The sequence below is a fragment of the Oncorhynchus keta genome, chromosome 6 (assembly GCF_023373465.1).
Source record: "Oncorhynchus keta strain PuntledgeMale-10-30-2019 chromosome 6, Oket_V2, whole genome shotgun sequence".
Taxonomy (NCBI): domain Eukaryota; kingdom Metazoa; phylum Chordata; class Actinopteri; order Salmoniformes; family Salmonidae; genus Oncorhynchus; species Oncorhynchus keta.
In genome coordinates this window covers 14,245,041-14,269,344 of record NC_068426.1, presented here as the reverse complement: position 1 = coordinate 14,269,344, position 24,304 = coordinate 14,245,041, and the positions used below count along the sequence as shown (strand labels likewise).

The following is a 24,304-nucleotide window of genomic DNA, read 5'->3' as shown; positions in this document are numbered from 1 at the left end:
GGCAATACATCTCTGTATTTTAAAAGGTTTTGGCGATATATTATTAGCCTATCTGTCTCTACGCTGAAAAATCCATTTCGGTTTTTCCGCGAAGCTCCAAAAATCTATGAAATGTGTTTGCATGTTCTTCTCCGCGAGCGGGGATGTAGAGGTGGGATTGCGAGAATCGAAAGGTTGGAGAGCCCACACGCTCAGCTTCCGAGAAAGTACGTTTTACAATAATGTATTATTCCATTTCTCTCTTGTTCTATACAGGCGAGGACTATATTAATTCAGTTTAGTGTAAGGTTGTCTTTCTTTCTTTTTTGACATCAATCTCTACGGTAGGCTTGGAGACGGACCGCTTGGACAGTGGGAGCCCTCCCCTCCTCTTCGTTCTGGTTTGGTAGGTGCGAATAAAAAAGGGCCCGTGTTTGCAAATATGCAGATAGGCTACATAAGAGGGAGGGAGGGGGGGATCATACTTTGTCGAAGTCTGCTGAAAGTTGGGATGTCATCTTCCTAACGATCAAGTTAACTAGGGGAATGGGAGAATGGTTCTTCTATCTATACCCTCAAACGTGCTGGTGCAGACCATACGCTGACACCGCAGAGACCGTGGTTTCAGATCATTGAGTCTAGACAAAAGGTATTTTTGTGCTTTAATATTAGATACAATTAGGATTCTCGGCTCTCAGACGCATGTGAAATGATGCACACACTGTTATTGGGTTAGAATGGCCATAATGGTCATTTTGCTCTGCCATTCTCATTTGCTAATTTTCCTCGGATAATGTCAATGCAGAAAATGTTTGTAGATATTGTGGAGAGCGGTTCTTTCATTCAAAGATTTTAAGGGGTGAGAATTGAAACTGTGAATCATCTGTTAATGACGTGCGCTCCAAGAAACTTGACGCTCTCCGTAAATATTTGCCATTGAAATTATGTCACTTTGCATTGGATCTTGATTATGTTTATGAATGTTATGCTTTTAATAACAGGTGGCGACGAGGCATCTCTTTACGTGGAGTTAAATCGAAACTGAACTTTGTTTTCTGCAGTGTTCTCTTTAATCATCAACAAATGTTTTTGTGAAAATGCATAATGGATGAAAAAGAGCAATATTGTTTAATTTGTTTATGATTTAGTTCGTGCATAGCCAATACTTATCATAAGAACAGTATGCCAGTTGTTCTCAGAGTGATTTTATTGTAGAGGAACATGTTTGTTCTTCATTGTTCCGCATGCGACGACCAGCCAGTCTCCTGCGCGCGATGTCCCCGTGACATAGCAGTTGCAAGCCGGGATTTATCGCGACCCCCTGGTACTGCCTCAATCCGCCACCGGCAGTGGCGCTCGTATGGGCTTCATGTTCTTTCAAATTAGTCACGATTTAACACACAGTGGCATGCATACAATTTGGACTATTTTAACTCGGGAATGGAAAAGAAACAGAAAGGCGCAGCAGGTTGTGGGATATTTAATTCGGGTCCTTATAAACTTCAATGGGTCTCGTGCACAAATGTGACTGGCTGTGTGTGTGTGTGTGTGTCTGTGAGTGAGTGAGTGTGACGTGAGTGCGTGACTGCTCGTGTGTGAGTCAGAGCAGGGAGGGGGGTGGTTGAGAGAGGGGGCTAGGAAGATATGTGTGAGTGTCTGCGTGACCGCGGTCTGGAGGGAAGTGTTGCATTTTGCTCTGCATTACCTGAACTAATAAGAAGCCTAAAGCCGAGCTATCTGGCAACGTCCCATAAAATATGACACTTTTTGGATTGTTGTCAGATGTTTTGGTTTCACGATTGATGACAAACATGACTAGGCCTATTTATTTATGAATACATACATTATTTGAAAAGTGCCATATTGACAGTATTATCTAGCCTACTTTTTAAACTCGCATATATTTACAGTCAGGCTATTTTGTATAGGCCTAATTCATTATTTATGAATACAAAAAATATTTAGGAGAATATTATGCTATGTTCTAAACATCTAAATGAGTCTTAGGCCTATATCATAACTTGAGTGTGCTTTTTAAAATCTTGAATATGCCAAAGATGTTTTGAGTTCTTTTAGTGGGTATGTCCATTTTGCTTATAGATTCCATACAGTACCCCTTTTCGTTGGCCTTGGGGAGTCTGTATGGTCAGACTGTTCGGGATGGTTATTCAGCCGAGAGGGGCCAATTACTGCCGCGCTCTGAGCTCCAGGGAGGAAGCACGAGCCATGTCTCCAGCAGCTCCCACTGACGTAATCAATGTAGAGTAGACCTATATAAGGGGGGCGAGTGGGTGCTTCGGTGAAAGCATAGTGGGAAAGTGTTATTGTGTTTGATAGTGGCAGTCCTATTTGTGATGCTACCAGGAGAAGTAGACTAGTTGGGTGAAACAAAAGGAGCTGTGGTAGAAGTCATAACTGCAGAAATTATAGACAGCCTTTACAGATCCTTAGGCTGCTACTGGCATGATGGTGATGACGTCATTGAGGAAGATGTAAACAACAACAATGTCTACACAAACAACACTGTATGTCTTTAATATGTAAGACATTGGCACATTTCTTTTTCTCATATAACAATGGATACACATAACCTTTTCCCAGTAATATAACCAACCTGTTCCTCATTATACAATCATTTTTTCCCTTCTAATCATCACCACCACCATCATCATTATCATCATCATCTTAGCAGTAGCAGAATTTGGGATATTTCTATTCAGAGAGAATACACTGATTGGTTACAGAAACTGGGGGACTGTTGAGTGACAGAGAAGAGAGACTGTAAGTCTACAGGTTTGGAAGATATAAAATAAAATAAAAATGTAACCTTTATTTAACTAGGCAAGTCAGTTAAGAACAAATTCTTATTTTACAATGACGGCTAAACCCTCCCCTAACCCGGATGATGTTTGGCCAATTGGGACTCCCGGCCCCTATGGGACTCCCGATCACGGCCGGTTGGGATACAGCCCGGGATCGAACCCGGGTCTGTAGTGATGCCTCTAACACTGAGATGCAGTGCGTTAGACCACTGGCATTTAAATGCATAGGGAGCGTGTGAATGACATGGCGTAGGAACAGAGTGAGAGTGATATTAAGAGAGGGTGAAAACATGAAGGGAGAGACTGTGAATGACATGGAGGAGGGACGTAGGCTGCTATAGAGTCATTGGCATTGGAAGAGGAATGGTAGACTGTGAAAGAGGGACTGAGATGGTGGGAAAAGATAGACTATGAATGACATGTTCATGTTTGATGGAGAAGGAGAGAGTGTGAGGGATATGGGTCAGACAGAGAGACACTCTGAGTTTGATGAAGTGAGACTAGGACACCAGGAAGAAAGAGACACACAGACATACTGTATATGACAGTGTAGCAGGCGGGTGGCCCTGCAGCAGTGTGAGAGAGATAGAGCAGAGCCCTAGTCAGACTCGAAGCAGGAGAGTGAGGAGCTGAGGGGCTGAGGGGCTGGCTCAGGGGTCCGTGGCGCCACGGACCCCTGAGCTGGTGAGAATGCGGGGGCTGTGCTCCTGCCTTTGAAGCTTTACCTCCCACTAATTCTGGCCTTCCAATTTCCACATGCTGCACCCCCCCAATGCTCTCCCCCACCCCTTCCCTTTGTTTCCCTTATAAGGACTTGCCCGGCCATTTCTTCAGCTTTTCTCAGGGATGTGCCTGTTTGTGAGTGGGGACAGGTCAGTGGAATAGTAGGATAGTGTCTCTTCATAGGAGGCTGGTCATTGGGATGTTTCAGTTTATTCAGTACACACTCTGAATAAAGCATTGGAGTCAAATTCATTTGAGTCCATTTTAAGTTAATGAATGTAAAAAATACTCACCCAATAAGTGTGTTATTTTTCAATTGGATTGTGGACATTAAATGGGCTCATAGTGAATAACAGGATATTTCCCCAGAGGGACTGTCAAGGAACATTTTAAAGAGCCAACCAACACTACAGTAAGTGCTGATATCTAGTTGAATTGACAGACGTGATCAATTATGTTTAGTCACATTTACATTTGAGTCATTTAGCAGATGCTCTTATCTAGAGCGGCTTACAGTAGTGAGTGCATACATTTTTTCCTACTTTTCTTCTATACTGGCCCCCAACAGGAAATGAACGCACAACAAGCTCCATCTACCATTTGAGATGCACGGAGTCTAGAACAGTGAACTTCTGGCAACAAATCTTCAAGGAAGGAGACATGAATATACAGGGCTGTGAAAAAGTATTTGTCCCCTTTCTCATTTTCTCTACTTTTGCGTATTTGTTACCGACCGGCTCGATTCGGTCTTATGTAGCAACATTTGAATTTGCGTTTTTCACATTGGATAAAAATCTCAACTTAGAGCTAGAAAGTGATATATCATACACTACAGTTGAGGAAGTTGGGAAAGTAAATCTGCTTTGAAAGTTGATAAACTTGTAACAGCACTTTTGAAAAAATGTCCCTTGAATTTTTTGGTGCACCTATTGGAGAGTTCTTTTTTTGTCTACACCCATTCACCATCATTCACACCCTCTTCAGCCTTAGCCCCACCCATCTCTTTAAGCAATCACATTTGAGGTCATGTGTTAAACAAGAGTGGGTACGGTAGGATACCAAACAACCAAAGATGTCAAGACTAAAGGCTGGTTCATTCTACATCTATCGACATGTCGTGTACAGTTGTCGCAGTGATATCTTGAACATTCTATTGTGGTCTTAAAAGTATAGACACAAAAATGACAGGCTGCGTGACATCAGCAGCATGGTGGTCCAAAATAGCATAACTGGTGTATTTTAACACCAACAAACCCATCCATTTAAAAGTGAATTTAGTATATGTGAATATAGCAAACTAGGGGCGGCAGGGTAGCCTAGTGGTTAGAGCGTTGGAATAGTGACCGGAAGGTTGCAAGTTCATAACCCCCGAGCTGACAAAGTACAAATCGTGTCGTTCTGCCCCTGAACAGGCAGTTAACCCACTGTTCCTAGGCAGTCATTGAAAATAAGAATTTGTTCTTAACTGACTTGTCTGGTTAAATAAAAAAATAAAAGCAACTTTCTAAACAATGTTTTGGTTAGCTAGCTAGCTAACGTTAAGTTAGCTGGCTAGCCAGTTCAAGTAATGACCATATCATATAGCTGACATCGTCTTCACTTTAGCTAATTTGTTTTCATTATTACAGGAAAATAAATCACAAGAAGATCATTATATACAAGTTAATGGCAAGCTAATTACAGAAAGTAGGTTACGGTTGTGAGTGTGATGAAATAAAAGCAGGACATTCTACTGGAGAATTTTGTAACTTGGACACTGTCTCATTGGCCTAACGTTATATTGTAATTAGACTTTGGTGCAGGTCATGTTGTCCTTCACATTACCGTCTCTGGTAAATACACACTATATCAAATAAAATCTAGTTTTTTTTGTCACGTGCACAGGATACAGTAGGTCTTTTGTTTAGACATGTAGCTAGAAAGCTAGCTAAACAATGAACCATAATCAAAACTCATAACGTTACTACCCTTCATGAATATACAGGTAGCTAAAGCTAACCAACTAGGTTCATTGTTAGTTAGCTAGCTAACATTAGGCTATAACTAGCAATACAAATGGATCTGAGATACGAATAATATTTCTACACAGATCATACAGCCAGCCGGCTAACATTAGCTAGCTAGCTAACAGTACACTTTAAGTCACAATAAAAATCACTTTCTGAATAAATCAGAAACGTATAATATCTGAAAATGTCGCTCGCTAACTTGTTTTTCAACCATTACACAAATGTTTTGTAAACAAACTATAGTTTTGGCAAGTCGGTTAGGACGTCTACTTTGTGTATGAAACAAGTCATTTTTCCAACAATTGTTTACAGACTAATTATTTCACTTGTATCACAAATCCAGTGGGTCAGAAGTTTACATACACTGAGTTGACTGTGCCTTTAAACAACTTGGAAAATTCCAGAAAATGATGTCATGGCTTTAGACGCTTCTGATAGGCTAATTGACAACATTTGAGTCTATTGGAGGTGTGCCTGTGGATATATTTCAAGGCCTTGCTTCAAACTCAGTGCCTCTTTGCTTGACATCATGGGAAATCAAAAGAAATCAGCCAAGACCTCAGAAAAAAGTTGTAGACCTCCACAAGTCTGGTTCATACTTGGGAGCAATTTCCAAATGCCTGAAGGTACCACCTGCATCTGTACAAACCATAGTACGCAAGTTTAAACACCACGGGAACGCGCAGCCGTCATACCGCTCAGGAAGGAGACACGTTCTGTCTCCTAGAGATGGTCGTACTTTGGTGCGAAAAGTGCAAATCAATCCCAGAATAACAGCAAAGGACCTTGTGAAGATGCTGGAGGAAACAGGTACAAAATGATCTATATCCACAGTTAAACGAGTCCTACAGTATATCGACATAATCTGAAAGGCAGATCAGCAAGGAAGAAGCCACTGCTCCAAAACCTCCATAAAAAAGCCAGACTACGGTTTGCAACTGCACATGGGGACAAAGATTGTACTTTTTAAAGAAATATCCTCTGGTCTGATGAAACAAAAATAAAACTGTTAGACCATAATGGCCATTGTTAAGTTTGGAGGAAAAAGGGGAGGCTTGCAAGCCGAAGAACACCATCCCAACCGTGAAGCACGGGGGTGACAGCATAATGTTGTGGCGGTGCTTTGCTGCAGGGGGGACTGGTGCACTTCAGAAAATAGATGGCATCATGAAGGAGGAAAATTATGTGGATTTATTGAAGCAACATCTCAAGACATATTTCAGGAAGTTTAAGCTTGGTTGAAATTGGGTATTCCAAATGGACAATGACCCCAAGCATACTTCCAAAGTTGTGGCAAAATGGCTTAAGGACAACAAAGTCAATGTACTGGAGTGGCCATCACAAAGCCCTGACCTCAATCCTATAGAATTTTTTTTGGCAGAACTAAAAAAAACAAGTGCGTGCAAGGAGGCCTACAAACCTGACTCAGTTACACCAGCTCTGTCAGGAGGAATGGTCCAAAATTCACCCAACTTATAGTGGGAAGCTTGTGGAAGGCTACCCGAAATGTTTGACCCAAGTTAAACAATTTAAAGGCAATGCTACCAAATACTAATTGAGTGTATGTAAACTTCTCATCCACTAGGAATGTGATGAAAGAAATAAAAGCTGAAATAAATCATTCTCTCTACTATTATTCTGACATTTCACATTCTTAAAATAAAGTGGTGATCCTAACTGACATAAGACAGGGAATTTTTACTGATCAAATGTCAGGAATTGTGAAAAACTGAGTTTAAATGTATTTGGCTAAGGTGTATGTAAACCTCTGACTTCAACTGTATATATATTTTTTATTATTTGAAAACTCAGGTTCCCTTTATCTAATAGTAGGTTTTGGTTGAAGATCTGATAACATTCACTGAAGAAAAATATATGCAAAAATAGAGAAAATCAGAAAGGGGGCACACTTTTCACTAAGGAGATGAAATATCAACTAATCATACCTTCTATGACACTCTTCAACTGCTCTACATTCAAATGTGTGGATTCGGTTATTTTAGCCACACCCGTTCCTGACAGGTGTATAAAATCAAGCACACAGCCATGCAATCTCCATAGACAAATATTGGCAGTAGAATGGCCCATACTGAAGAGCTCAGTGAGTTCCAAACTGCCTCTGGAAGCAACTTCAGCACAATAACTTTTCGTCGGGAACATCATGAAATGGATTTCGATTGCGGAGCAGCAGCACATGAGCTTAAGATCACCATGCAAAATGCCAGGGTTTGGCTGGAGTGGTGTAAACCTCGTCATTTGACTCTGGAGCAGTGAAAACACGTTCTTTGGAGTGATTAATCATGCTTCACCATCTGGCAGTCCGACGGACAAATCTGGGTTTGGTGGATGCCAGGAGAACGCTACCTGCCCCAATGCATAGTGCCAATTGTAAAGGAATAATGGTCTGGGGCTGTTTTTCATGGTTCGGTCCCTTAGTTCCAGTGAAGGGAAATCTTAACGCTACACCATAGAATTACATTCTAGACAATTCAATGATTTGTCGAGATTGGTGTGGAAGAACTTGATTGGCCTGCACAGAGCCCTGACCTCCACCCCACCAAACGCCTTTGGGATGAATTGGAACGCCGACTGCGAGCGAGGCCTAATCGCCCAACATCAGTGCCCGATCTCACTTTTGATCTTGTGGAAACAAGTCACTGCAGCAATGTTCCAACATCTTGTGAAAAGCTTTCCTAGAAGAGTGGAGGCTGTTATAGCTCATGATTTTGGCATGAGATGTTCGACGAGCAGGTGTCCACATACTTTTGGCCATGTAGTGTATCTGAGCATATTTTCTTTTTGAGTACAACATTATTGATTATCATAGGCTATGCCATTACATGTGAATATAGCTAATCGGACAGAAATGTAGGGCATCCACAAGGCATCACGATGATGAGTTATATAAATACTACATTACAATCTTCTCTATATGTTTTTTGGTTGGAGGGTTGATGATGTCATCAAGAATGATAAACAACGTACTTACTGTGTTGTAAGTGGGCAACCTGTTTGTTAAAAAAAAAATATATCTTTGTGTATAGCTGTTTGTGTGTTTTTTCTTCAAATATCTGATGCATATAAGATAATATATTATGCAAATTAGGTCAACGCCTAATCAGTTAAATAAATGTTTAACATTTACTTTTAGATGTGTGTGTATTGTTGTGAATTGTTAGATACTACTGCACTGTTGGAGCTAGGAACACAAGCATTTCAACTTCCCCCGCAATAACATCTGCTTAATATGATTTCATTTGATTTCCGTATATCCTTTAAAACCAAGAGGTTTACCAGCAGATTCACCACCAATAAGACTAAGACAAAGTTTCTGTTATTAGGAGAAAGTGATGTCAAAATGGGAATTGTTCATGGTCTGAAGTCTTAATTCATGTGAAATGGATTTTAATTTTGTCAGTGTGTAGCGTGTGGGGAATGATTGTTTCAAATCCCTTTGATGCAAAGTGTGACCATCCACAGGCCAGCGTCTCTTGGTTTTCTTCTATGGCTACATTCTACCTAGCCCTATAGGGTGGGATTTAGAATACATAGAAGTGCCTTTTTTCTCCTGTCACTGTCATTTAGTATTTTCATGTTTTGCTATGTTCTGAATATTCTTATTTGTCTTATTGTGTATTGTAGCTGGGGGGCTTGATGAACTTTAAGTTGTGTAAGTGGACTCATCTTTCCTGGCTATTAGTGGTTATGGGATGTTTGGGATACATACTATCTAACGGAGCTGCCTCATTGGCTTTTTAGCTGTGTTCAATCTAATAAACAGGTAACATAACTGAATGGCAGAGTAGCTGTCTAATGTAATGGAGTCTGTTGTTTACTAAGATGCTGTCTAGCTCCAACACTGAGCCTGTTATTGAAGGACCCTTCTCTCTCCCTGTGCCAGTTTGTAGGTTGACAGTGGAAGGATGTGGATGAGGGCTGAAGTTTAGACAGAGCACAAGGGCTCTAAGGCCTGCCTGTGATTGGCTGTCCGATTCGTCCACAGTGGGGAGGCGCCACCTCACCTGGGCTCAGAACAGACTGTGAGAACTTCTCGGCTCCCCCTCCCGCCCGCCCCCCCAGCCCTGCACGTACTGGAACATGTCTAGTGGACGGTCGGAGGGAAGCCGAGACCGGACAGCCGAGGCCCTAGAGCGAAGCAGCTGCAGTGAGGATGTCCCTGTCATCGAGCGCAGGAACCGCAGTGGCATCATCAGTGAGCCTCTGAGTAAGAGCCTTAAGAGGTCCCGCACCCTCTCCCAGTACACAGCCGCCTACCCCACCAACACTAATGGACGCGCACACCACAATGGAGAGACCAAGAGCCACCCGGCCAAGCCCCAGCCGCCCCCACAGCCCCAGCCCACTGTCTCAGCGCTGGCGGCAGCCAAGCTGGACCGGACCCTGGAGCAGGTCCTGGAAGGACAGAACGGCCTGCTGCACTTTGCCCAGGCTGCGGTGCTGTTAAAGAGGGCTGGGATGGAGCACATGCTGCTGCCGGGGGGGATGGGGATGGGGATGGGGGGTAGCGATTCAATCTCAGGGGCAAACGACTTGGAGGGTGCGTCTGCTACGGACTCCATTGGCGGTATTGCGGACTTCCCGTACGGTGTGGGAGGCGGCTTCCCGTTCAATCCCGGACTGTTTATCATGACACCGGCCGGCGTGTTCCTGGCCGACAGCGCTCTGCACATGGCTGGCCTGGCCGAGTACCCGGCGCAGAGCGAGCTGGCCTCCGCCATCAACTCCGGCAAAAAGAAGCGGAAACGCTGCGGCATGTGCCAGCCCTGCCGTCGGCGAATTAACTGCGAGACATGCAGCAGCTGCCGGAACCGCAAAACGGGCCACCAGATCTGCAAGTTCCGCAAATGTGATGAGCTGAAAAAGAAACCGTCTGCCACTCTGGAGGTAAGAGTTCAGTGAGGAGACAGAGCTGGAGATGTCATAAAGGGTCACAGAGGGCCACAGAGAATCACAGAGAGTCACAGAGGGACATAGAGGGACATAGAGGGACACAGAGGGACACAGGGTGACAGAGGGTCACATAGGGCCACAGAGGGTCACAGAGAGTCACAGAGGGACATAGAGGGACATAGAGGGACACAGAGGGACACAGGGTGACAGAGGGTCACAGAGGGCCACCGAGAATCACAGAAAGTCACAGAGGAACATAGAGGGCCACAGAGGGTCACAGAGAGTCACAGAGAGTCACAGAGGAACATAGAGGGACACAGGGTGACAGAGGGTCACAGAGGGCCACAGAGAATCACAGAGAGTCACAGAGGGACACAGGGTGACAGAGGGTCACAGAGGGTCACAGAGAGTCACAGAGGTACACAGAGGGTCACAGAAGGTCACATAGGGACACAGAGGGTCACAGAAGGACACATAAGTTCACAGAGGGATACAGAGGGACAAAGAAGGGCAGAAGGTCACAGAGAGACACAGAGGGATTCAGAGTGTCACAGAGGGACAAAGAAGGACAGAAGGTCACAGAGGGTCACAAGAGGGATACAGAGGGTCTCAGAGGGACAAAGAAACACAGAAGGTCACAGAGGGACACAGAGGGATACAGAGTGTCTCAGAGAGACAAAGAAGGACAGAAGGTCACAGAGGGACACAGAGGGATACAGAGGAATACAGTGTCTCAGAGAGACAAAGAAGGACAGAAGGTCACAGAGGGACACAGAGGGATACAGAGGGTCTCAGAGGGACAAAGAAGGACAGAGTGTCACAGAGTGTCACAGAGGGATACAGAGGGGTCAGGCAGGATGGGGCATAGGGATGGAAAGAGTGTTTGGAATGTACATTAACCAAACACATAACTAAACTTTATATGTGTATGTATGGAGTGAGGCACTGTTCTGATTTCTTTGCACAGTGTGGATATAGCTCCAAAGTGAAGGGTTCAGTAGAGGGGTGTGGAGGGGCTTTTTGGTAGGGCAGGGCTTTGAGCTGGGCAAGGGAATGACAGGTGGTGTGGTGGGGCTTTTTGGTAGGGCAGGGCTTTGAGCTGGGCAAGGGAATGACAGGTGGTGTGGTGGGGCTTTTTGGTAGGGCAGGGCTTTGAGCTGGGCAAGGGAATGACAGGTGGTGTGGTGGGGCTTTTTGGTAGGGCAGGGCTTTGAGCTGGGCAAGGGAATGACAGGTGGTGTGGAGGGGCTTTTTGGTAGGGCAGGGCTTTGAGCTGGGCAAGGGAATGACAGGTGGTGGGGAGGGGCTTTTTGGTAGGGCAGGGCTTTGAGCTGGGCAAGGGAATGACAGGTGGTGTGGTGGGGCTTTTTGGTAGGGCAGGGCTTTGAGCTGGGCAAGGGAATGACAGGTGGTGGGGTGGGGCTTTTTGGTAGGGCAGGGCTTTGAGCTGGGCAAGGGAATGACAGGTGGTGGGGTGGGGCTTTTTGGTAGGGCAGGGCTTTGAGCTGGGCAAGGGAATGACAGGTGGTGGGGAGGGGCTTTTTGGTAGGGCAGGGCTTTGAGCTGGGCAAGGGAATGAATGACAGGTGGTGGGGAGGGGCTTTTTGGTAGGGCAGGGCTTTGAGCTGGGCAAGGGAATGACAGGTGGTGGGGAGGGGCTTTTTGGTAGGGCAGGGCTTTGAGCTGGGCAAGGGAATGACAGGTGGTGGGGTGGGGCTTTTTGGTAGGGCAGGGCTTTGAGCTGGGCAAGGGAATGACAGGTGGTGGGGGGGGGCGTTTGGTAGGGCAGGGCTTTGAGCTGGGCAAGGGAATGACAGGTGGTGGGGAGGGGCTTTTGGTAGGGCAGGGCTTTGAGCTGGGCAAGGGAATGACAGGTGGTGGGGTGGGGCTTTTTGGTAGGGCAGGGCTTTGAGCTGGGCAAGGGAATGACAGGTGGTGGGGAGGGGCTTTTTGGTAGGGCAGGGCTTTGAGCTGGGCAAGGGAATGACAGGTGGTGGGGAGAGGCTTTTTGGTAGGGCAGGGCTTTGAGCTGGGCAAGGGAATGACAGGTGGTGGGGAGGGGCTTTTTGGTAGGGCAGGGCTTTGAGCTGGGCAAGGGAATGACAGGTGGTGGGGAGGGGCTTTTTGGTAGGGCAGGGCTTTGAGCTGGGCAAGGGAATGACAGGTGGTGTGGTGGGGCTTTTTGGTAGGGCAGGGCTTTGAGCTGGGCAAGGGAATGACAGGTGGTGGGGAGGGGCTTTTTGGTAGGGCAGGGCTTTGAGCTGGGCAAGGGAATGACAGGTGGTGGCGAGGGGCTTTTTGGTTGGGCAGGGCTTTGAGCTGGGCAAGGGAATGACAGGTGGTGGGGAGGGGCTTTTTGGTAGGGCAGGGCTTTGAGCTGGGCAAGGGAATGACAGGTGGTGGGGAGGGGCTTTTTGGTAGGGCAGGGCTTTGAGCTGGGCAAGGGAATGACAGGTGGTGGGGAGGGGAGGAGTAGAATTGCACCGTGGGGTCTCTTTAGTCGGTCCTCCGCAGTGCAGCGCATGCCCTGAATGAACATCCCCCTGTCCATACCCATGATACACAGCTCTCATTTTACCCCCTCACAAAACAGATGGAAGGACTTTTTTTAATTGGGGGTCATTGCGTGTTTAGCAGTTCACACAAATGTGTGTGTGTGATTGTGTGCATATGTTGCAAAATTAGTATTGCCTTGTGGGTATGCGTGAGTAGGAACGAGGAGATAGGAAGAGAGAGAGATATGACAGAGAGAATGTCTGATGGGCTGTTTAGGATTTTGAGAGTTTGTGTGTTTGTAGGTGTGTGTTTGACAGTGTGTGATTGACAGAGTGTGGCAGTGCGTGATACTGTTTGTGTGTATATGTTTTTCATAGATAGAGAATGTGTGTGGTAGAACATACACAACATGACCAATAGTATGTGGACACATGTTCGTCATGAGCATTAATATACAGCTGGTCCCCCCTTTGCTGCTATAACAGCCTCCACTCCTCTGGGAAGGTTTTTCACTAGATGTTGGAACATTGCTGCGGGAACTTTCTTCCATTCAGCCACAAGAGCATTATAGAGGTCGGGCACTAATGTTGGGCGATTAGGCCTGACTCGCAGTTGGTGTTCCAATTCATCCCAAAGATGTTTGATGGGTTGAGGTGAGGGCTCTGTGCAGGCCAATCAAGTTCTTCCACACTAATCTCAACAAACCATTTCTGTATGGACCTCACTTTGTGCACAGGGGCATTATCATGCTGAAACAGGAAATGGCCTTCCCCAAACGCCACAAGGTTGGAAGCACAGAATCGTCTAGAATGTCATTGTATGCTGTAGCATTAAGATTCCCCTTCACTGGAACTAAGGGGCCTAGCCCAAACCATGAAAAACAGCCCCAAACCATTATTCCTCCTCCACCAAACTTTACAGTTGGCACTATGCATTGGGGCAGGTAGTGTTCTCCTGGCATCTGCCAAACCCAGATTTGTCCGTCGGAGTGCCAGATGGTGAAGCGTGATTTATCACTCCAGAGAACACGTTTCCACTGCTCCAGAGTCCAATGGTGGCGAGCTTTACGCCACTCCAGCCGACGCTTGGTGTTGCGCATGGTGATCTTAGGCTTATGTGCGGCTGCTTGGCCATGGAAACAGTTATTGTGCTGAAGTTGCTTCCAGAGGCAATTTGGAACTCGTAGTGAGTAATGGAACTGAGGACAGATGATTTTTACACAATACGCTCTTCAGCACTCGGCGGCCCTGTTCTGTGAGCTTGTGTGGCCTACCACTTCACGGCTGAGCCGTTGTTGCTCCTAGACGTTTCCACTTCACAATAACAACACTTACAGTTGACCGGGGCAGCTCGAGCAGGGCAGAAATTTGACGGACTTACTTGTTGGAAAGGTGGCAATCTGAGCTCTTCACTAAGGCTATTCTACTGCTAATGTTTGTCTATAGAGATTGCATGGCTGTGTGCTCGATTTTATACACCGGTCAGCAACGGGTGTGGCTGAAATAGCCAAATCCACTAGTTTGAAGGGGTGTCCACATACATTTGTATATATAGTGTAATTGTGTGTGCTTGTGGGTATTTGATGGCTGTGGCAGAATGTGTGTGTGTATGTGTGTGGCATGGTCCATCTGGCCATGGGGCTGTCATCTGCAGCACCAGGTGTCATTGTGGCACAGGCGCCCCCCTCTCTCCCTCTCTCTTTCTCCTGTGGCACGCCCGTTTGGCTAAATGGCCTCCAAACTTGTCTTCTGGGTCACCTCAGTAGCACAGGACTCTTTTCCTCTGTAAGGTGTGGTATATTACATTATGTTTTTAAACCACTTCATTTGACAATTAAAGCCAGTACTGTATAAAGATGTGATAAACACGCTATGACAAAATGACATAACATCCATGACAATATTTTGGTATATTGCCATGGCATGATAGATGTTATCAGGTGATTTATATGAGCCTCAGTTGTCATGATGACTTTATGCAATAATGAATGAACGTTAATAAGATGAGTGATGCAATTGATCTCCATTAATTATACAAAGGACGCGACCGTCACATCAAAAATGGTCAGATTCATTTATTGTTGCTTTTTAAGATGTAAATACAAGGTTGATATGATTAGGCTCTGCCATCTTCTGTCTTTCAGCATCCTGCTCTTCCTGTAAGGATGCAGACGTACATTATATGAGCTATGCTAGTAGACAATGCTGTCCAGATCATGACATGTGTGCTCTCTAACAATGTCCGCATGTTCACAAATTAATTATCACACATTTTAAATTCTTTCTTGTGATTATGACTATTTTGGCCAAAATACAGTTTGTAGAATACATCCTGAATACCCCCTATGGCTGTATGTACTATGCAGTGCTGCAACACTCACATTCATGAGACAGAGGGTGATCAGTTTGTGTAATCTGGTCATAAAGAGTTGCGCTCCAAGCAGACATGCAACAACAGATGAATCAAGGCTTGATCCACATGTTATCTGGTTGTGACTTTTGTAATCAAGACAGGATTCCATTTTTTAGATGTCAACTCATGGTTTCACTGTCAACATTCCTACTTTACTCTGAAAGGGTTCACTGATGTACTCAGATGCTTGTGAATGTGTGCTGGTAATAGGACGTAGTGTATGTTATTGATTGACAGTGTGCTGCTGTTCACATGGTAGCAGCGACCAACAGTTGTTCACAGCATCAGATCAACAACAATGACTGCAGCCTTAACTATGAAGTTGATGTCTGCATTTGTTCTCCATAACCAAAAGAAAGAATCACACAAACTAATCTCAGTTTCTAATTGATCGATGTCACAGAGTTTTAGGATTGTACGCAGCTCATGAAATCAGATTGTTTGTTGTTGTTATGTTTTGTCACACACCAACATTATGGCCATAGCGCGGGACTTGATGTAATAATCATCTGTTCAGCATTTACGTTTTGGAATAGTTTATCTTCAAATGAACTGCTGACTTCTCCTTCAGATTGGGTAAATGGTGTGCCTCATCCGCACTAGCAGACCAATGCTGTCTAGAACCGTTCTGTGTTAGGGTCAGCCTTGAGCAACAGGTCAAGAGGTCAGAGAAGAGTCTTGCAGAGTCAGTCAGTCAGTCAGAGTGATGTCATAACACCATGTCAAAGGTGAGAATAATGACAGAAGACAGATTGTGTACAATAACACATCTGACAAATGCTCATGTATCCTACATTGATCTTACAGATTTGTGTGTTCACGTTTGTAATTGATTTGCGCTTGTCTGAGAGGACTGCCATCCATATTGCCGATGGAGGGTGTTCTTTCAGGCTCTACAGAAAATAACATTGCTTGTACTATGAATCCATATTTCCCTATCAAGTATTACCACACTGTAAACAGAACAGATTGCATTATCTACGTTACTCTGTTTTATATTCTGTTAACTGGGGCATTATGAAATGGTTAAACATTTTGCCCAACCCCCCTCAGCCCTCTTGGTCACTGAGGTTAGGACATGTTCAGGGGCACCTGGGCAGCACCTGGGACAAAATGGAGGATCATGGTCATCCGATCCGGCTCGTAAGCAGCATACCACAGTCTGTCATCTGCTGTTAGCTTGAGCTGGGGTCTAGAAAAAGCTCCAGAGAGTCACATCTCACGTGGACACAGTCCACTGTCTAACAGGGATGCTAATGGATGGAGATCACTTAGCCATAGTGCTTATAGTGTGTGAGTGTGTGTTGTGTTGTAAAGATGTGTCATGTGATTCAATAAGTATTTTGATGCTTGGTTTGTTTTAACCTTTTCAGACGCCCGAAATCAGAGAAAAAACTGGTTGTTTTTAATCAATGCTTCTGATAACATATTTATGATTCCTTTATGACACATTTGTAATTGTTAGTCTGTTTATTGTTAGTGTATATTGTTAGTGTATATTGTTAGTGTATATTGTTAGTGTATATTGTTAGTGTATATTGTTAGTGTATATTGTATATTGTTAGTGTACATTGTTAGTGTATATTGTTAGTGCATATTGTTAGTGTATATTGTTAGTGTACATTATTTGAAGTTGATGCGGTCCGATGTGGTGTGTGTATGTGAGAATAGAAAGAGAGGCCGGTGGCTCTGTGCTTTGATGATGGTTTCCATGGAAACCTCATGGCAGCCTAAAGATGGCCGTAAGAATAGAGTAAGGGGAGGTGGCGTGTCGAGGCCTTAGCGTGCCGAGGTGTTAGACTGCCGAGGCCTTAGCGTACCGAGGTGTTAGACTGCCGAGGCCTTAGCGTGCCGAGGCATTAGACTGCAGAGGCCTTAGCGTGCCGAGGCCTTAGCGTGCCGAGGCCTTAGCGTGCCGAGGCCTTAGCGTGCAGAGGCCTTAGCGTGCCAAAGCCTTAGCGTGCCGAGGTCTTAGAGTGCCAAAGCCTTAGTGTGCCGAGGCCTTAGCGTGCAGAGGCCTTAGCGTGCCAAAGCCTTAGCGTGCAGAGGCCTTAGCGTGCCGAGGCCTTAGCGTGCAGAGGCCTTAGCGTGCCAAAGCCTTAGCGTGCCGAGGCCTTAGCGTGCAGAGGCCTTAGCGTGCAGAGGCCTTAGCGTGCCAAAGCCTTAGTGTGCCGAGGCCTTAGAGTGCCGAGGCCTTAGAGTGCTGAGGCGTTAGAGTGCCGAGGCCTTAGCGTGCCAAAGCCTTAGAGTGCCGAGGCCTTAGAGTGCCGAGGCGTTAGAGTGCCGAGGCCTTAGCGTGCAGAGGCCTTAGCGTGCCAAAGCCTTAGAGTGCCGAGGCCTTAGAGTGCCGAGGCGTTAGAGTGCCGAGGCCTTAGCGTGCAGAGGCCTTAGCGTGCCAAAGCCTTAGCGTGCCGAGGCCTTAGAGTGCTGAGGCGTTAGAGTGCCGAGGCCTTAGCGTGCAGAGGCCTTAGCGTGCCAAAGCCTTAGCGTGCCGAGGCCTTAGAGTGCCGAGGCCTTAGAGTGCCGAGGCCTTAGCGTGCAGAGGCCTTAGCGTGCCAAAGCCTTAGCGTGCCGAGGCCTTAGAGTGCAGAGGCCTTAGCGTGCCAAAGCCTTAGCGTGCCGAGGCCTTAGAGTGCCGAGGCCTTAGCGTGCTGAGGCATTAGAGTGCCAAGGCATTAGCGTGCCGTGGCCTTAGTGTGCCGAGGCCTTAGCGTGCCGAGGCCTTAGTGTGCCGAGGCCTTAGCGTGCCGAGGCCTTAGCGTGCCGAGGTGTTAGAGTGCCGAGGCCTTAGTGTGCCAAGGCCTTAGAGTGCCGAGGCGTTAGAGTGCCGAGGCCTTAGTGTGCTGAGGCCTTAGTGTGCTGAGGCCTTAGTGTGCCGAGGCCTTAGTGTGCCGAGGCCTTAGCGTGCCGAGGCGTTAGAGTGCTGAGGCCTTAGTGTGCCGAGGCCTTAGTGTGCCGAGGCCTTAGCGTGCCGAGGCGTTAGAGTGCCGAGGCCTTAGTGTGCCAAGGCGTTAGAGTGCCGAGGCCTTAGCGTGCTGAGGTGTTAGCGTGCCGAGGCCTTAGCGTGCTGAGGTGTTAGCGTGCCGAGGCCTTAGTGTGCTGAGGCCTTAGCGTGCCGAGGTGTTAGAGTGCCGAGGCCTTAGCGTGCCGAGGCGTTAGAATGCCGAGGCCTTAGCGTGCCGAGGCGTTAGAGTGCCGAGGCCTTAGCGTGCCGAGGCGTTAGACTGCCGAGGTGTTAGCGTGCCGAGGCCTTAGCGTGCCGATGCGTTAGAATGCCGAGGCCTTAGCGTGCCGAGGTGTTAGAGTGCCGAGGCCTTAGTGTGCCGAGGTGTTAGAGTGCCGAGGCCTTAGCGTGCCGAGGTGTTAGAGTGCCGAGGTGTTAGAGTTCCGAGGTGTTAGAGTGCCGAGGTGTTAGAGTGCCGAGGTGTTAGAGTGCCGAGGTGTTAGAGTGCCGAGGCCTTAGCGTGCCGAGGTGTTAGAGTGCCGAGGCCTTAGTGTGCCGAGGTGTTAGAGTGCCGATGGCCTTAGCGTGCCGAGGTGTTAGCGTGCCAAAGCCTTAGCGTGCCGATGCGTTAGAATGCCGAGGCCTTAGCGTGCCGAGGTGTTAGAGTGCCGAGGCCTTAGTGTGCCGAGGTGTTAGAGTGCCGAGGCCTTAGCGTGCCGAGGTGTTAGAGTGCCGAGGTGTTAGAGTGCCGAGGTGTTAGAGTGCCGAGGCCTTAACGTGCCGAGGTGTTAGAGTGCCGAGGCGTTAGACTGACGAGGTGTTAGAGTGCCGAGGTGTTGAAGTGCCAAGCAATAGCCTGCCGAGGCCTTAACGTGACGTGGTCTTAACCTGCCGAGGCCTTAGCGTGCCGAGGCCTTAACGTGACGTGGTCTTAGCGTGCCGAGGCGTTAGTGTGCCGAGGCCTTAGCGTGCCGAGGCGTTAGAATGCCGAGGCCTTAGCGTGCCGAGGCCTTAGCGTGCCAAAGCCTTAACGTGCCGAGGTGTTAGACTGCCGAGGTGTTAGAGTGCCGAGGCGTTAGACTGACGAGGTGTTAGAGTGCCGAGGTGTTGAAGTGCCAAGCAATAGCCTGCCAAGACCTTAACGTGACGTGGTCTTAGCGTGCCGAGGCCTTAACGTGCCGAGGTGTTAGAGTGCCGAGGCGTTAGACTGACGAGGTGTTGAAGTGCCAAGCAATAGCCTGCCGAGGCCTTAACGTGACGTGGTCTTAGCGTGCCGAGGCCTTAGCGTGCCGAGGCCTTAGCGTGCCGAGGCCTTAACGTGCCGAGGCCTTAACATGACGTGGTCTTAGCGTGCCGAGGCCTTAGCGTGCCGAGGCCTTAACGTGACGTGGTCTTAGCGTGCCGAGGCCTTAGCGTGCCGAGGCCTTAGCGTGACGTGGTCTTAGCGTGCCGAGGCCTTAGCGTGCCGAGGCCTTAGCGTGCCGAGGCCTTAGTGTGCCGAGGCCTTAGTGTGCCGAGGCCTTAGCGTGCCGAGGCCTTAGCATGACGGGGTCTTAGCCTGCCGAGACCTTAGTGTGCCGAGACCTTAGCGTGCCGAGGCCTTAGCATGACGGGGTCTTAGCCTGCTGAGACCTTAGCGTGCTGAGGCCTTAGCGTGCTGAGGCCTTTGCCACTTCACACCTCGCTAGCTGGAGATGTCTGGATTTATTTTTGGAACGCTACGTTTCAAGGGAAATAAATAAAGCCCATGAGATACACTTCCTTTCTGGTGCATGTCTGAGTTTTCACCACTAGTCTCAGTCTCACGGTTGGTGTTTGCTCTGTGGGTGAGAGAGAGAAGTATAGGTTTTATGTCAACATGAGTTTATATTTGTTTGATTATGTGTTTATTTTAATGCTAGTGTATTTCTGTACTCTGGTCTGCTGATTGGATTTCTTTATGGGCCTTTGTTTGGTTTTGTCGATATGTGTTAGTTTATTTGTTAAAACCTGTTCTGTTTGTTCTGTCTGTCTGTCTGTCTGTTCTGTCTGTGTTGAGGCATCATGGTCAGAGGACAGATCCAGACAGACCCACTACAGGTATTAAATGTGTGGTGACATGACATGGCCAGTTTGAGGCATGCAGACACTGAGCCAGAGAGCTTTCACTGAGTGTTTGTTATCCCCTCACACAGACATGCAGACTGACAGAGACACACACAGGCATGCAGACTGACACAGACACACACAGGCATGCAGACAGACACACACAGGCATGCAGACTGACACAGAGACATACTGATCAGTAGGCATGTTGCCAGGCAGACACAGAAACTAGTAGGACAGACAAGCACAGTCAGACAGACATACAGAAATACAGACACAGACATACAGACACAGACAGACAGCAGTGGGGTTATTAACTCTCTTAACCAACCTGAGATGGGAGGGGAAAGTTGACATCATAGTCACAGGTGAAAGGGTTCTTGTTACCAGTGGACCTGGGGCTGTCCAATGGGAAGTGATTGATGGGAGTATTTAGCCTAATGCTCTGCTCTAAAGAGAATGTTCCCCTATGGGCTGGTCCTGGATCAGCTGTCCCTAACAGAGTCACACTATGTCAGAACAAATAAGATAGCAAATTAGATACTGGAGCCACATTTCAGAGTATGAAATGTTCTGCTAACCGTGCTAGAGCAAGGCTAGCAGGCCCCTGGGTTGGGGACATGTAGGCTAAATGCAGCGTCCATTGAGGAATGTAACAGGAACATATTCATAGTAAAATCAATAAACGGAGATTGAGATGCTGGACATTGAAATGGACGCCTGGAAATGATCGTGACCTTGGGAGCCCCTTCCCCCTTAGCCAGACCTGACAAACAATCATGTTTATGCAGAATGGAGGTCACAGGTGTTGGCTCAGATTGTTTTTCCTTTAATAAGTCACTGGTGAGTTCGCAATGAAAAAGGTATTGAGCTTAGTGTCTAGGTGCCTGAGTGTCATAGGTGAAAGGTCATTAGTGAGGTGCTTATGGCCCTTGCACCACCTTGACCTCCTTGCTTTTTTAGTGTTGTGAATATTCCAAAGTGAAAATGATATGACAGAAGAGAAAAGTTGATTATGTTAAATACTATTTTATTTCTATCCTCATCCTCCCCTTCGCTCTTTCTGTCATCCTCCTCTCTCTCTCTCCTCCCCCTCTCTCTTTCTCACATCTCTCTTTCTCTCCTCCTCCTTTCTCTTTCTCTCTTCCTCCTCACCCTCTCTCTTTCTATACCCCGATAAAGACAGCTTGAGTGTCAAAATGTAGGTTATAAAATGATTGTATCTGAGGTCCTAGAGTGTGCGACTCTCCTTTTCTTTTTCAAATACTATTTTCCCCGTATTCTGAATTGTTTTGTGTAGTCTGTGATTTATTTTAAGTTACTACATTGACATCGACTGATAAAACACAAAGCTAGCTGTAGCATCAGCTTTGTGGTTTATCAAGGTGATAAGTATATTGTTCTTGTGCTATTTTATGTATTTCCGTGTATGTAGGTGTGTGTGTGTAAGTGTGTGTGAGGAAGTGAGTGTGTTTGTGTGGGTGTGTGAGTGTTTTTTCCAGGCAGTGCGAGCTAACATGTGAGATTCTGTGCCGCAGTAGAGTTGTGCTTCTCAGAACGCCAGCCGTGCTGCAGCTCCGAGGGCTGAGCCGAGCTTGAGCCCCAGCGGTCCTCTATCTTATGACTGGCAGGCGACCACTCAACCCCTGCAGCTGCATTGCTTTGGTGCCTGCCCTGCCTAGTGCAATGCAATCAGAGCTAGAGATCCCACTCTGAGAGAAGAGTGAGGGAGGAACAGAGAGAGCAGTGTCACCAGTGAGAGCGCTGTGGTGTCATGGGAGATGGACGTGACTGCGTGGTGACTAAATAATAAATGTGCCATATCAGGTTTCGCATGGAGCCAGGGCCATGGCTGTTGACGGCCAGAGCGAGGTGAGGGAGGAGGGGAGGGTACGAGATATGTCTGTGTGGGATGCAGTGATTTCCATGATAGAGCTTGCCTGGCCTGGCCTGGGGGGGGGGCAGAGAGAGAGAGAGAGAGACAGTGGAGCAGAAGAGAGGAGGAGTGGGCAGGGAGCGAGGGTGATGGTGTCTGTTAATGTGTTTGATGTGGAGATTTGATGAGCATGTTGTTGTCTGAATCTATTCAATAATTAGACTGGGGTAGAAGAATGTCCAGAGAGAGAGAGAGAGAGAGAGAGAGAGAGTTAGAGAGAGAGAGAGAGAGAGAGAGTTAGAGAGAGAGAGAGAGAGAGAGAGAGAGAGAGAGAGAGAGAGTTAGAGAGAGAGAGTTAGAGAGAGAGAGAGAGAGAGAGAGAGAGAGAGAGAGAGAGAGAGAGAGAGAGAGAGAGGGAAACTGCAGATGTTGCTGTTTAGAATGGGTCTAGGGATGTGTTATCTTCTCCAAGCTGCGTCCACTAACCCTCTCCTTCTCTCTTCTCTCTCTTTTTGTCTTTTTTTCCCTCTAAGAAGGTGATGCTTCCTACAGGAGCAGCATTTCGGTGGTTCCAGTAAGACTCTGACCCTCCTCCACTCTAACCCCTACCTACACAAACCCAAAGCTCTGCGATCAAGTGCAATGCCAACTCTCGCTTCGATTGTATCGGGCATGGACACTGGCTGACAAGAAAACAAACAAACAAACAACAAATAAAATGATGTTAAAAAAAATATGAAACAGGAATGATACAAAATAATCAACTGAGTAATGGATGCACCTAATTATTCCTTGAACCAAAAATTAAATATAAAGAAAATAATCTATGGCAACTTTCATTCATTCCCTTTTCTATGTTCCCATTTTGGTACATTTTGTCCTGTTTCCAGCAGGACTTTTCTGTCGCTCAGACATGGAACTGTTCGTTGCCTAACAGAAATGATGGACTGAGTGTGGACAATCAACACATGTCTGTGTTTGGTGTTAATGTTGTTCACGTGTGGAAAGATACAGTACTTGTGTAGAGAATGTACATTTATGGCTATATTTTAAAACTAGTGGCTAATGGCAGGCACTATTGTAATTTAGCACCATTGTTCTTATCTAAATCCTTGTCTATTTTATGATTTATATTGTTGCAAGAATATAGTTTGAAACGGATCAATGGTTGTCTTTTAAAAGAAAAAGGAAATGTTTCAAAATGTAAAAATCCAGATTTCTGATTCAAATTAAAAATCAACTCTCACCCTTTGGGGCAGAAGTCTAGGGGACTCTTTAGCAGGATGATGCTCACCTCCAGAGAACTCACTGGAATCTCCCCAACTAACAGACCAACCAACCAACCGTGTTTTTCTGGCCTGTATTTCCAAGCGTTTTATTTAGTGAAACTGGCAGCCTTACATTCCTGTGGCCCTAGCGACTGTGTCTGGCATGAGGAGGACAGAGGGCGACATCACTAGGAGGCACTTGATCTGAGTCTACCCATTTCAACGCACTGAAACATGAATTTATCTTTATTTTTTATTTGTATTTTTTTTAAAAATTATGTTGCTGATAGCTACATCTTTTAAAAACAACAGCGATGTTTGTATTCATTTAGAAAATTGGACTGGTTTTGTGAATAAAAACGAATGCATGTATTTGTGTAAACATTTACAGTTCTGATGTTTGTCTACTAGTCTTTGCATGTTTTTTTCCCCTAAAACAGAGGGTGAAGTATGAAAATGTCCGGTAAATCTTTCAAATTTGTTCCCTTTTCATATCATTGGATGCTATAATTTAAAAAAAATATTGGGCGAGAAATACAAATCATTAAAGCAGAAGGAGGAAATGGTGTGTTTCATTCAGATGTTTCCTGTTGCTCTAGCAACCAATACAAACAACACTGGTAGTGACAGGGTAGGAACCAAAGTTTTGGTGAGTGTTTCCCAGGGGGCCCTAATTAGTGTTCCTCATGCAAGAGTGTTGTACTTGAAGGTTCTATGTAGAGATAGTGTGGAGTTGTTGCAATGGGTAGGTTGATGTACAGGTAACTGCCAAAGTAAAG

The 24,304-nt window shown here is 46.4% G+C and overlaps 1 protein-coding gene across 5 annotated transcripts; it reads left to right on the top strand.

The window, feature by feature from the left end:
* Positions 1-81: 81 nt before the first annotated feature.
* LOC118384998 (CXXC-type zinc finger protein 5-like) lies at positions 82-23,911 on the top strand. 5 transcript variants are annotated; one of them, XM_035771757.2, is made up of 4 exons: positions 100-206; positions 328-385; positions 9,435-10,438; positions 22,791-23,911. In XM_035771757.2, the coding sequence occupies exons 3-4, from the start codon at positions 9,632-9,634 to the stop codon at positions 22,833-22,835; spliced, it is 852 nt and encodes a 283-aa protein (XP_035627650.1). In that variant the 5' UTR covers positions 100-206; positions 328-385; positions 9,435-9,631; the 3' UTR covers positions 22,836-23,911. The 5 variants fall into 5 exon arrangements, with proteins under 5 accessions (XP_035627652.1, XP_035627650.1, XP_035627655.1 ...); XM_035771761.2 differs by having other exon boundaries at positions 129-206; positions 328-389; XM_035771759.2 differs by lacking the exon at positions 328-385 and having other exon boundaries at positions 82-206.
* Positions 23,912-24,304: the final 393 nt, after the last annotated feature.